The following is a 14,269-nucleotide window of genomic DNA, read 5'->3' as shown; positions in this document are numbered from 1 at the left end:
ATTAGAATGAGAAATCCAGTGTTTATTTTAAGATGTTTTCATTAATTTTTAAAATAAATTTTGCATGTGAAAATGAATGACTTTTAAAACAACAGCATACTAATTAATTTTCATGTGAACGTTATTTATTTCCTTTTTGTTATTTATTCATTTGGTGAGAATTTTCACACATAATTACTGATTGTTTTCCTTTCGCTTTGTTATTATTGAGAATATACACCCAGCAACACATGCTGCAATTCAAACATTACTACGTGTGTCATTCAAGGACATTGATAACATACTATAAGTTGTGGAATGTATAGTCCACCGCTCCTCTTCTGAATTGTTCTCACTTCATTTAAACGGAATGCCTCCTATGATTTCTATCTGATCTTTTTGGTTGTCATTGTCATGATGTCATAGTTTTTAAAAGAGCTTAATGTTCAAAGCAGACGTTATTTATGAGGTAAACCAAACTATGGTTATTTATGAGGTAAACCAAACTATGGTTATTTATGAGGTAAACCAAACTATGGTTAAAGATTGTTTCAGGGGAAGAGTCTCAGGGGGGTTATCAAGCCTCCAAGATGCCTCAAAGTAAGAAAGTTTTTCCTTTTAGATAAATACAAAAAAATTGTGTAACAATCGTGTAAAGCGATGCTTTCACTGAGCCTTTTTAAGCTATCTGTGACTTCAGGACTCCTTCCAGGTGTGCATGCGACAGTAGTCTTCACTTTACACATTCTTTCATTAATGCATTTTGCAACTAAAATATATGCACCTAGAAATCACAAAATATTTTTAATCATCAAATTAAATCAGAACAATACTTCTGTTTCCTCTCTGAATTCTCCAACATAATGTCCTAAACTCTTAACAAACTAATCTCAAATGAAAACATACATTCGGTGTCCTAAAGTGTTAAAAACCAGATTCTATCAGTTACAAAATATGAGCCTTCAAGTATCAATTATTTCACCTTCTCTTATTTATCTTCCACGTCTAATCTATTATTTGCCTTTTCAACTTCCTAAATTTGCTTGATGCAGTTTATGATAAATGATGATTGAAACTTCATGTATGCAAATAAAATAATGTGTGATTAAACAAATAAATGTTAGATTGTATTTAGAATAGATTAAATTAGTGTGCTAGGCTGAGTTGCCTAGAGAAATAAAACCAGTGATACTCATATATGTGTAAGAAAGAGCTGTATATCAAGAAGCTTTACAAATCAGAAAAAGACTCGTACAACTCTTATCACAATCCATCATATATCCATAGTGTCATGCACATTTTAACATATATTGCTATCATCGTTTTCAAAGCATTTTCTTTCTGTCAGCTCCTCATTTTCCCCCTCCCTCTCCCTCCCTCCCTCCCTCATGAACCTTTGATAATTTATAAATTTATAATTTACTAATTATTATTTTTTCATGTCTTTCACTGTCCGATGTCTCCTTTTATCCCCTTGTCTGTTGTCCATCCCCCTGGGATGGGGTTATAAGTAGGTCATTGTGATCGGTTCCCCCCTTTCCCCCCCATCTTCTCTTTACCCTCTGGTATCGCTACTCTCAATATTGGTCCCAAGGAGTTTATCTGTCCTGTGTTCCCTGTGTTTCCAGCTCTTATCTGTGCCCATGTATATGCTCTGGTCTAGCCAGATTTATAAGGTAGAATTAGGGTCATGATAGTGGGCGGGGAGGATCAGTTATCAGGCATCAAAGAATGAAAAACCATATCATTGGCTGCACACCTCCATGATACGATCACCAAAGACAAATGGGTGCATAAGCAAATGTGGCGAAGAAAGCTGATGGTGCCTGGCTATCGAAAGAGATAGTGTCTGGGTTCTTAAAGGCTTGAAGGTGAACAAGCGACCATCTAGCTCAGAAGCAATAAAGCCCACATGGAAGAAGCACACCAGCCTGTGCAATCACGAGGTGCCAAAGGAACCAGGTATAAGGCATCATGCAAAAAAAGAGAATATATATATATGTGTGTGTGTGTGTGTGTGTGTGTGTGTACCCTGAATGAAGGGGGAAGTGCAGAGTGTAGACCCAAGGCCAGTGGGTTGGTAAAGGGAGAACTGATTACAAGGTTCCACATGTGACCTCCTCCCTGGGAGATGGACAGCAGAGATGGTGGGGAAGGGAGACTCCGGATAGGGCAAGATATGACAAAATAACAATCTATAAATTATCAAGGGCTCATGAGGGAGGGAGGAGCGGGAAGGGAGGGGAAAAAAGAGGGCCTGATTCAAAGGGCTTAAGTGGAGAGCAAATGCTTTGAAAATGATTAGGGCAAAGAATGTACGGATGTGCTTTATACAATTGATGTATGTGTATGTGTGGATTGTGATAAGAGTTGTATGAGCCCCTAATAAAATGTAAAAAAAAAAAAAAAAGAACCAAAGGAAAGCTGTATGTTTCATTGGTACTAAACTGTACCCTGATTGGCCCGTCTTCGCCCCAAGACCCTTGTAAGGGGATGTCCAATTGCTTACAGATTGGCTTTGGGCCTCCACTCTGCACTGCCCCCATCATTCACATTATGATATTTTGCTCTAGGTCTTTGTTACCTGATACCTAATCCCATTGACAACTCGTGATCACATCTTCCATGTGTGCTTTGTGGTTTCTCAGCTAGATGACTGCTTGTTTATCTTCAAGCCTTTAAGACCCTGGATGCTATCTCTTAATAGACAGGCACCATCTTCCTGCATAATTTTTATAATTACTATTTTTATGGTTGTGATTACCAGTTATATCCCAAAACGAGAATTTTTGTTTTACAGATTTTTTCCATTCATATTAGAAGAGTGAAATTGTTTCTATAACTTCTATATTTTAAGCTATTGTTTAGCATTAGATTTACTTATTTGCTAAAATATTTTTGGTCAGCGTTTTCATCTTGATTGTTAAGTTTCCTATATGTATTATCTCCCTTTTCACTTTCTTGCCCTGATGATTGTTTTTGAAAATGTTTCCATATTGTCTTTGCAGTCTTCTATCCAGAAATACATTTTATATCAGTGGCTTATTCTTCTTCCCTACAATGATAATATGGCTAGTCTACCTCATCCACTAATTTCTCCTGGTTGATCATAATTTAGCTCACTAGATTCCTTTCTATTGATTTTCAATAATTATTTCAGATGAAATTAACATTAGAACAATTGGATAAATCATTCACCCAGCTGCTATGTAGAACCACTGATAGATATTAGGTACATTTATTTCACAATATATTGAACCACATAGGATTAATTGCATGCTTGACAAAGGAAATAGATGCCGAGTGACTCTATGGTGTATATGTTAGGCATTGGGCTATTGGCCCAAGGTCAAGGGTTCAACCTTCACAGCTACTTAGAGGATGAAAGATAAGTGACTCCAGTAAAGGTCTACACTGGGGGAAGTCCTATATCGAGTCGCTGTGAGTCCTTTGGTTTGGGGGAACAAAGGGAAGCCAATCTGCTAAGTCTCTAGAATGCAGAAATTTAAGCTTTCTTATTGTTCATTTCTTTATTCATTGGTTTTCTTATTGTGTATGCTGATTTTGGCATAGATAGTTTTGTGACTGCATAGACATTGAAATAGACTTCTTACTTGAACACATTTATATAGATTGTGAAAGTTTTGGAGAGCAAATTCACATTTTGTTCGCAATCTGCTCGTTTTCCGGAAGTAATATGCATTCTCTCCTACCTCCTTAGCATTGGGTGCTTTAGCCCCATTCCAAATATGTGCTTTATTTTGCCATGAACGCATCTGCTTTTGCACACAGTAGAAGGATTTCAGAACTTTCCCTTTCCCTCATCTATAAGCGATTTACTCTTCAAAATTGTTTGGACATCTTCTGCAGAAACACAATGTTTTCCTGTTAGATTGCAAGTATGTCAGAATTGGTTAGAATGGGAAAGAAGGTTTGGGTATCTGTAGTTAATGTTGCTATTTTCTTTTTTTACATTTTATTAGGGACTCATACAACTCTTATCATAATCCATACATATACATACATCAAATTTTTTAACTTTTCTATTTCTAATTACAATATTTTCTCCCTTCTGTGAGGTGAAGTATGTGCTTTTCCTAATTATGCCACAGTTTTTCTCCTGAAGTGTAATCATTTGGGAATTTCTAAACTGGTGACCATATTGGACTTCTGACTGTAAACAAAGAAAAAAATGAATCTTCTGAAGTAACTCAAGGAAACCCACCTTTTAAAAAAATCTATCTAGAAACAGAGTGTTTATTGATTCATAATAAATTAATAAACCCTTTCATAGTTTATGGAACATCTATAGAAGAAGGACTGCACATTGGTTAGCCATACAATCCATGGAAAACTGCCTCATTTTAAACTTTGACTCTTCCAACTACTAACTGTATTATCTTGGGTACATTACTTAATCTCTCTGGTCTTCAATTTAATTGTCTGTGAAGTGGGAATGATAATGGTAATTGCTTCCTAGGTCATTGTAATGGTCAAAGGGGTTAAGTTGTAAAAGGTGTAATACTAGCCTTCTGTAATTGAAATTTAATTAATTTGTTTAAAATCATGATATCTCTATCATTTTATAGGTCAAGTAGTTTATCTTCTAGTATATCAATAATATATTTATTAAAAACTACGTATTTGAGTGATGTGACAAAATTATAAAATATTATTTATTAGTACTCATTCCAATGGAATTGCAAATCTTAATTTTGATATATTTGGTGCATTAATAGATTATTTTTTACTGCCTTGGTATTGAATTCATGGCAGTGAATATTTTAATATTAATTTTTTTGAGATTCTTAAATAATTAAAGGTTTTTTGATTCTTTAATACCACATGTATATATATATATATATATATATTTGTGGAAATAAAAATAAAAGTTAACACCCTTTATAAGATGCAGATCTTAATAAACTACCTTTATAAAATAATCACTCTATAAACTTTATAAAATAACAATTATAATATTTGTCATGATGCACTACACTATAATGATAATTATTGTATTAAAAAAGATTAGAGATTCATACATAGCATGTATACATTATCAGAGACACAAACAAGTTTCATCAAGGGAAATTAATTGTCAAATTGCTCAGCAGCATTTGCTTTCTCAAGTCCTACAGAATATACAATTTCCCATGCAAAAAATATTATACTTTTTTTACTTTTACTAAGGATAATTACTCTACTAATAAATTCCCTAAACATAAAAATGATACATTTGACTGCTTATACTAAATAATCCTATGATTTATATTTACTTGGGATGAGATAGTCTCATTTGTTTATTTATGTATTTTAACATGATAAGTATATGGTGTCAGTCTGGGTAGACTAGAAAAAAATCATAGATATGTATTTAAGAAAGAAGTTTATATACAAGAGCAATTGAATATTGAGAAAACATCCAACTCAGTACAGCCCAATCCCATAAATCCGATATTAGTCCATATGTCTGATACCAATCTATAAAGCTCTCTTCAGAGTCACGAAACACAAGCAATGATGCCAAATGCAGGATAATCACAGACTAGTGGGTAGAAAGTCTTTGGATCCAGTGGTGTTGTAAGCACCTCAGCATGGCAGAGGTCACTTCATGACCTCTGGCTCCAGAGTCTGGTTGCATCAGAATAGGTCCCAGGGCTACATCAAGGTAGATCCATGTGGCTTCTCCTCAGGGACATCTCGCAGGGAGTCAGCCTCATCAGTAGAGAGCCTCCAAGGGAGTGAGCCCAGAGAGAAAGAGAGAGAGAGAGAGAGACTGCCTCCGGGCTCCAAAGAGAAAATCCAGGAATTCCCAGAATCCTTAGGGGAAGGCCATGCCCACACAGAGGCCTCATCATTGGCTATATCCTTATTGACAGCCTAGATTCCACCCCTACTCTCTTAACCCTCAAATTGACTCCAGATTATGTAACTACCACATATACCCTGGTTACATAGTGGATACATGTTGGGTTATCTATTCGTCAGCGGTTGGAGGCCACCAGCTTCTCCACAGGAGAAAGATGGGTCTCTCTACACCTGTAAAGTGTTATTGTACCAACAACCCCCAGAGGCCATTCTACCCTAGGCTCTAGGATTGCTATGAGTCAAAATTGGCTTGATGGCAGTACCTTTGTTTCTGTGTTTGTTGTTGTTGTTGTTGTTTCAAAGTATGTTAAGTTAATCAATTTTGCATCTCCATTGGTTTCTCTTTTACTTATCTAAGACGGGTGTTTGCAGATAGAACTTGTGTGCAGCTAATCACTGAAGGCAGAGACATGTTGAAACATGTTTAGCTTGGAGGAAACCCATGAATGTATGAAGTGGAACCCTAATAGCAATCATTTTACTTGCAATATATAAATTAGCAAAAAACTTCTAGCATTTTTGTTCTAAGAAACACCAAATAGTTTTAAAGTATGTAAAAAAATATATAACAATTACTGAATAGTTTGAAGTCAAGATAATTTCAATATACATTTCAAATTAGGAATGATATTGAACTGAAAATTAAAAATTTTAATTTTATAGTTTCAAACATTAGGATTTTCTTTAAAACACTAGGATCAAGTTAGTCAAATATTTACTATAAATGCAGGAAGTGTTATAAAAGAATATTCATGTTTAATAAAAATATTACATTATTTTCCTGGTGGAGAGAGGAAATGACAAAATCATGAGTTCAAAATAATATGTACAAATTACAACCATTGCAAAATCATTTAATAGTAAGCATAATTGTTAAAACCTATAATTTTCAGCAATCACTCTGGGCTTAAACCTGATGTTTGTACTATTGGATTTATAACATATAATGATTCTCAGCCTGTAAAAATTCTAAGAGGCACTGCCAGCTCCAAGGTGCAGCCATATGCATAGAAGAGGTGCGCATTCATCCGGCTTTCACCTGGACAAATGCTTTGTAACTGCCTTCAGAATGACCCACAGTCAGGAATCACCATGCCCCCTGTGGCACTCCGTCCACAGGAAGGGATATGGTCCACTCACTACCAAATAAGGACTGCATTGGTCTTGTTCACCAATAAAATATTCTTGGAATTAACAACTGAGACAGCAGAGTTGAGACAATGAAGTACTGGTTTCTGAGCAGGAAATGTATCCATGACAACATTTCCTATCCAGTCTAGTGCATCTTGTCAATTTAAGTTTAGAGAAAGAGAATGTTCCCAAAAGTAACTGAATAAATAAACGCCTTAATTTCCCAGCCTGAATCTGAGCTTGGATAAGTCTGCAAATACTTGGTTAGCTATGGGTAATTTCCAAATGCATACACTTCATTAGTAACCATGATAGCTGCATTACCTCCTATGATACTTATTCATAAGATAGTGAACATTTCACATTTACAAATATTAAGTCATGTATAGCGGATGAAGAGAGAGCCTGCGTGTAGAAATCCTTCTGCTTTTTAGTTGAGACATGGATAGAATATTTTACCTCTAGGTGTTTCAGCTCTTTATCTGTAAAAAGGCTGACATTATTTTTTGAATTGTTGTAAGGGGAAAAAAGGACCTTCTCTTAGTTATCTAGTGCTACTCTAACAAGTGCAAGTGGGTAACTTCGAGGAGAACTTTATTTCTAACAGTTACAGAGTCTGTGGTCTTAGCTACGTTGATCCTTCTTTTTAGTTGGCTAGGCATTCCTCCATTCCTTGACTTGTAGAAAAAAGTCAAAGCTCCTGGCTTCTCCCTGTGTTTCTTTTTTGTTTTTCTTTGTTTGATGTTGCTTTAGGGTGCAACTCAGAAGAAATTAGGCCTAGCATTTACTCTATCCTGGCCTGACCTCAACTGATCAATTTATTAGAGTAGATTAGATTAGATTATGAAAGATGATTCTATTACTTTATAATGCAATACCTTACATCCACAGCGGTAAGATTCCAATACATATTTTAAAGGAACTTAGTTCAATCTATCAAACACATGCAGCCCTCCTGGCATATAGTAAGCCCTCATTTAATGTAATCTATTATCAATAAGCCCTGGTGGTGTAGTGCTTATGCATTGGACTGATGTCTGCATGGTCAGCAGTTTGAAACAACCAGATTCTCTGTAGGGGGACACTGAGCATTCTACTCCCATAAACAATTGCAGCCTCGGAAACTCCCGGGGCTTCACAATGAGTCAGCAGCGAGTTTGGTTTGGGAGATGTTATTAATCACACTTGCACTAATTTATTACTAAAACATCAATGGCAGACTGTGTATGCGAATTCTCAATGTTATAAATCTTTAAATCATTATATAGCTGTTCAGTGCCCATCACCTCCAAATGTGAATGCCTGACCAGCAATGGTTGTTTTATTGCCTTGTTATTCTCTTTGAATTGCCAGAAAGTAAGCAAATATCTGGACATGGAAAGAATTTGGAAACAATAATCATTACACTACTTAATTGGAACAAAATTATAGTGAAATAACCAAATATTCTATCCTCCAGATTTTAAATACTAGCTAAAAGGTTGGGGCCTTTTAAGTCTTGCTCCCCATATGCGTGTAATTGATTTTCTCATCCCTTCCACTGCATGCAGTCTCAGTCAGCACCCTTGGCTGTGGCCAGAAATAAGTAGAGATATAGACAGAAGGCATGCGACAAAGGCACAAGAAAGACTATCGGTGTCACTCATCATCATTTTTCAATCCTTTCATCAAGCATGTTTCTCTCGTCTGATGTTTGCATGCATGCACACATGAACACACACACTTACGTATTAGAAGACCCATTTCGTGCGGTTTTGCAGACAATTGCTAGCTTTGGCTTTCAGTGTGACTACTTTTTTTGTCACGGAGTTCTTTGCTATTATGAAAACACATTATGATTCTTTCCCAAGAACAGAATAATGCAAATTGTCTTAAACTGGAGCACAGAGTTTACCTTTTGATACGAAGAAGGACTTCTTCATGGGATTGCTAAACACTAACACTGCTGAGCAACAGAAGTATCTGCACTGCCTTTGAACAATATTCTCTCTCATTTCTCTGAAAGCAATTGTCTCCTATTCTATCTTGAAAGAGAATGAGACTTCAAACAATGTTTTTCAGCCCCCGGTGTCTTGAAAATCGTAGATGCCGCCAAAGCCAAATTATCAAAATTGAACATACTTAAAAGTTTAGCCCTTTTTTCCCTTAAAACTATATTGTAGTAAAATAACACTTGATATGACTACTGTTTGATGTGCAATTTACATTTTCACCATAGTTCTAAAATGCATCATATCATATTTGGCATTCACAAGATACGTTAGAATCAATTCATTTATTAAAGGTAGCAACATGGATCCTTTATAAGTAAAATACCTTATTGGAAGAATTATGGAAAGTATCAAAGTAATTATAGCTATTTTTGAGAAATTAAGTTGAATAATTATTTCTACTAACTATGATTAGTATGGGGGATATACTAAATCTATACTGCTCTGTTCCTCCATGTAGTTTGACTTTAGTTTGGAGATTAGAGTTGCAAAATGAAATTTAGTAATGAAAATTATATTTAGTAATGAAATATAAATCATGTTATATCCAAGAGTGCTCTAAATAGAGAGCTAAATGAACATTAGAACAGTACGCCAGGTAGCTGAAGGGTAAGCTTATATGCATAAGAAAGTTCAGAATTCACAATGAATTAAGAAAAGAAAAATCTAAATGTTCAAACAAAAAAAGCTGCATCCTTTTTCTCAAAACTGTTTCAACCACCTTTGAATGTAAAAGTGTAATATACTATATTGGAGTGAGATATGTACAAGCTTAAGTGCAAAATTTAGTGCACTCTAACACATTGCCTTGGGCAATTCATTTTATTTCACTGCACCTCATTTTCTGCACCGCTAAAACTATCAATATAGGGATGTGTTGTGAGGATAAGAACTAAGATAATATATTTAAACACCGGGGCCAGTTTGCACTGAGTTTTCCTTAAATCCTTTACAGTACCAGTGCCTTTGGCTTATACAGAAAGCACACAGTAAATATACTGCTATTGGATTTGATACAAATCAAAAATTTCAATGTTATTCTGAAAACAGTCCATTCCCTTTACTTTCTACAACTTCTAGAGTATGAAAAGGAAGTACAAAGTCACAAGTTCTGTATAAGTATATAATGAATACTACATAAGGACTATATATTTATGTGCTAATATGCATAGTATATAAAATATAATATAATGTGGAATACATGTTATATACACACACATAATAATATATGTGTATGTACTATATCATATATATACTATATGAAATGATATGAAATAACATATATTATATACTATATCTTGTTAAAATATATTATTTGTTTTTAATAATTGAGTTTAAGAATACCTTTGGTTTTGTTTCTTACAGGAGACAATTGCAAGACAACTGAGTATAACAAGATGAAAAACATGCTTTTAGGTTTGCAAAATCAGAAATACGTAACACAAGAAAATGAAAATCCTACTGGTGATGACATATCTCAGCAGAAAACGTTGGTGGATCAGATGTTCAAACGTTTTGATGCTGACAGCAATGGACTTGTCAATATTAATGAACTAACTCAGGTAGGATTAATTTTTAAATTGACTATCAAATGGGTGCTTTCCTGCTGCATTCATGATATATTCTTAAACATTATTTAAAGGCATAGAAATAACACTTTTAAGAGCATAGTTAACAAGTTCTATTAACCTTCAGCAACATGCACTTGGCATTACAGTTGAAAAAGAATGTTCTACATTTCACATACGCTGACATGCCTAAGGGAATTACTTTCCCTTGGTTTTTAAAAAGTTCCCAAACCTCTGCAAGTATATTATGAAGTTTATGCAACATTTAATTTTCGAGAAGTCAATAAAAGCTGGCTTTTCCAGTATTTAAGATTACTGCCGAAAAGCAATTCAGCATGAGTAGAGCACATTGAAAGAAATGATTTAAAAACATTCTGAATTACTGACAGCTGCTATTTAAATAATCAAAGATTATTGAAATATATTCTATCTACTCTTAATATTGAGTTAATATTGTGTGTCATTTCTTTGAAAATGATCTGGATATGATGTTTTCTTTAAAAATAAAGAATTGTGTAATTATATCATGTAATTTAACTAAATGCTAGCCTTTTATAAAGTTCTGTTTTGTGAGAACCAAGTTGTCACAGACATACTTGCTTGGGGGATATTTTAATACCTCAATTTAGAATCCGAAGTGTTTGTGCACAGTAAAAAAAAAAAAAACCCCACAGGAAACCCACTGCCATCAAGTCATTGCTAATTTGCAGTGACCCGGTACAGGGTTTCTGAGGCTGTAGCCTCTTCTTTCTCCAAAGGAGCAACTGGTGTGTTTGGTTTAGAGCTGTGGACGTTTGCAGGGTGAATCAAAAGCTTACATGATAACACCACTATGACTCCCAGTATTGCTCAGTAGCCAGCTGTCATTGACCTAATGCTCAATCATAATGCCCCGATGGGACAGAATAGAACTGCCCCAGTTCCCTAGACTGTGCATCTTATAGGTACATACCACCTTATCTTTTTTCCATGGAGTGGCTGGTGGGTTTCAATCACTGACTTTCTGATTAGCAGCTCAGGACATAACTCAATAAGTTGCCAGGATACCTAATTTTGCCCAATAATGAGCATAAAATAGTGTGGGCAACAGAAAGATTTCTTCAAGTTGTCTCCCCCAAATATATGCCAAACCTAGGTGCTTGCTACACATGGTGAATGACTGTACACTTGGAGGTTAATAGAAGTAGGTCAGAGGTTATTCTCCAAGGATTACCAGCCATCTAGAGCAAGCAGACACCACTGTTTATCCCAAATAAGTAGGGCCCACTCCATTCTGATAAGGACAGTAGTAAATTGTTTCCTTGAAGGAGTGTCCAGGGAGGTCAAGCCCACTCAAGGGTGACCAAGGTTAGGCCACCATCATGAATCTAGGGTCCGCCCTTCTTGCCACATGTATACCTCTAGTTCCACCCCTCCCAATCATGTGTACACCCCTAGTTCATCCCCATCCTGTTACACTTATGCCTATTGTATATCCCCCTCCTATTGCTTGTATTGCCTATGGTACAACCCCTCCCTGTGATGTATGTCTTTACCTGTACTTAGGAGGCATGCACACCCCAAAAGAGATATAAGACTTGGTTAGCAATAAATCACTCTGTCTCCTGCCCTCTCTCCTGTCCTGTACCACTAAGAGTAGCTGAGGTGAGCATGCTACCATGAAATGTGCCTGACTCCATGATTTCAATCTCTCTTTTATCTCTCATATTCTCTATGACTTTACTATAATCTTTACTTATTATCATCATACAGTTGTGATTATTGAACCCATGATTAGTTGTGGGGGCTGGCCTTTCCCCCAGAAAATAAATGACATATGATTTCTCCAAAAATGTATCCAAGAAGTACACAATTGTGCAAAAAGATAGTAGACCTTGAGTGACTAGGAAAATAATGAATCATAATTCAATTCAATAAAGCTGGTAGCACTGGTGGTAAAACTGGTAGCAAAATTAGAAGCTGGTATGGAAATTTCACATACTGAAAATTTCATGGGCAAAACATTAGCAGATATAGTGCCGGAAGAGAGCTCTTCAGGTCAGAAGTCACTCAAAGTATGACCGAAGAAGAGCTGCCTCCTCAAAGTAGGGTTGGCCATACTATCTGGGACCAATGACAATGCCTTTGTAGTTAAAAAGGTAATTTTTAACATCTATATTGAAGTACTAGATATTATCTACCTGTGATAGGAGTGGACAATATCTATCTTTATTCAAGGGTATCCAATCACTCCAATTCAGACTTATACAACACAAACCACTAAAACTAGTAATGAAGAAATTGAAGAATTTTACCAAAATCTTCAACCTGAAAGTGATCAAATATGCTATCAAGATGCAATACTAATGATGGGGATTTAAATTTAAAAATGTCAAAATACAACCATGAGTGTAGCCTATCTGCATTTCAGAAACATCTCTAGAACAGACTTGATCCATTGGACAATCATCTCAATAAGCTCTAGAATAATATCAAGAACATCACACATGAAGAATCAAAATGATCATTCAAAGATAGGAACGGAAGAAAATTTCAGAGTGGATATCAGAAGAAACTTTGAAAATTGCTCTTACTCATGTGGTCGATGTGGCAAATGGATGGGATAATGTAGGAAAGGAACTGAACACAAAATTACAAAGGAATTCAGTTAAAATTTAAAATCTATAATAAAGTGCCAAAGGCTTGGATTTAAAAAGCTAAAGAAGAAGACACTGAGATAATGAAGAAAAACACCAAGCCTTGAGTTGCAATATTGAACATTTCTATGAGCAAGATATTGAAAGTTGGAGGAAGCATCAAAGGAAGATGGGGGTGGGGCGGGAGAGCCACCACACCAAGAACAAGTGGCCATTCAACCATTTCCAGAGGCAGTGTAGAAACAAGAACCAATGGAAAGACGAAGCCCAGCCTGCACTGAAAGCATCAGCCAAAAAGAAGACTCCAGGAATCGATAGAATAGCAATTGAAGTGTTTCAGCAAGCAAATAAAGCACTGAAAGCGCTCGTTCATCTATGTCCAAAAATATGGAAGATAGCTACTTGGTCAACTCCCTGGACGAGATCCATATTTGTACCCACTACAAATAAACGTGGCCCAACAAATGCACTCATTGTAGATCAAATTCACTGATGTCATATGCAAGCATACAGAAAAGTGGGTGAAGGGAGACGTCGGACGGGGCAAGATATAACAAAATAATAATTTATAAATTATCAAGGGCTCATGAGAGAGGGGGGCGCAGAGAGGGAGGGGAAAAACAAGGACCTGATGCCAGGGGCTTTAGTGGAAAGCAAATGTTTTGAGACTGATGAGGTCAATGAATGTACAAATATGCTTTACACAACTGATGTATGTACGGATTGTGATAAGAGTTGTATGAGCCCCTAAAAAAATGATTAAATAAATAAATAAATAAGGTGGGGGGGAAAAAACATTTGAAGCAATACGTTAATAGTGAGTTGCTAATAATTCATACCAGACTCAGAAAGAACCTGGAACAAGGAATATCATTGTTGATATCAGATGCATTTTAGCTGAAATTAGGGAATACCAGAAAGATGTTTACTGCTCCCATTGTTTTTCAAAGGCATTGGACTCTGTGGACCATGACAAACTGTGAATAACCTGAGAAGAATGGGAATTCCAGAGCACTTTGTTCATGTGAAAACTTCTTGAATTAAGAAGCTGTTTTTGAACAGAACAAAGGAATACTGCATGGTTTAAATTCAGGAA

The 14,269-nt window shown here is 35.8% G+C and overlaps 1 protein-coding gene across 3 annotated transcripts in view; it reads left to right on the top strand.

The window, feature by feature from the left end:
* FSTL5 (follistatin like 5) overlaps positions 1-14,269 on the top strand; it is an 812,142-nt gene that overhangs the window by 360,310 nt on the left and 437,563 nt on the right. For all 3 annotated transcript variants that reach the window (XM_075544741.1, XM_075544740.1, XM_075544739.1), the window contains exon 4: positions 10,335-10,531. In XM_075544741.1, coding sequence (XP_075400856.1) covers positions 10,335-10,531 — 197 coding nt within the window. The remainder of the gene's footprint in view (positions 1-10,334; positions 10,532-14,269) is intronic.

The sequence above is a fragment of the Tenrec ecaudatus genome, chromosome 3 (assembly GCF_050624435.1).
Source record: "Tenrec ecaudatus isolate mTenEca1 chromosome 3, mTenEca1.hap1, whole genome shotgun sequence".
In the NCBI taxonomy this organism is placed as follows: domain Eukaryota; kingdom Metazoa; phylum Chordata; class Mammalia; order Afrosoricida; family Tenrecidae; genus Tenrec; species Tenrec ecaudatus.
Note: the sequence above shows the minus strand (reverse complement) of the source record. Positions and strands in the feature narration are given on the sequence as shown.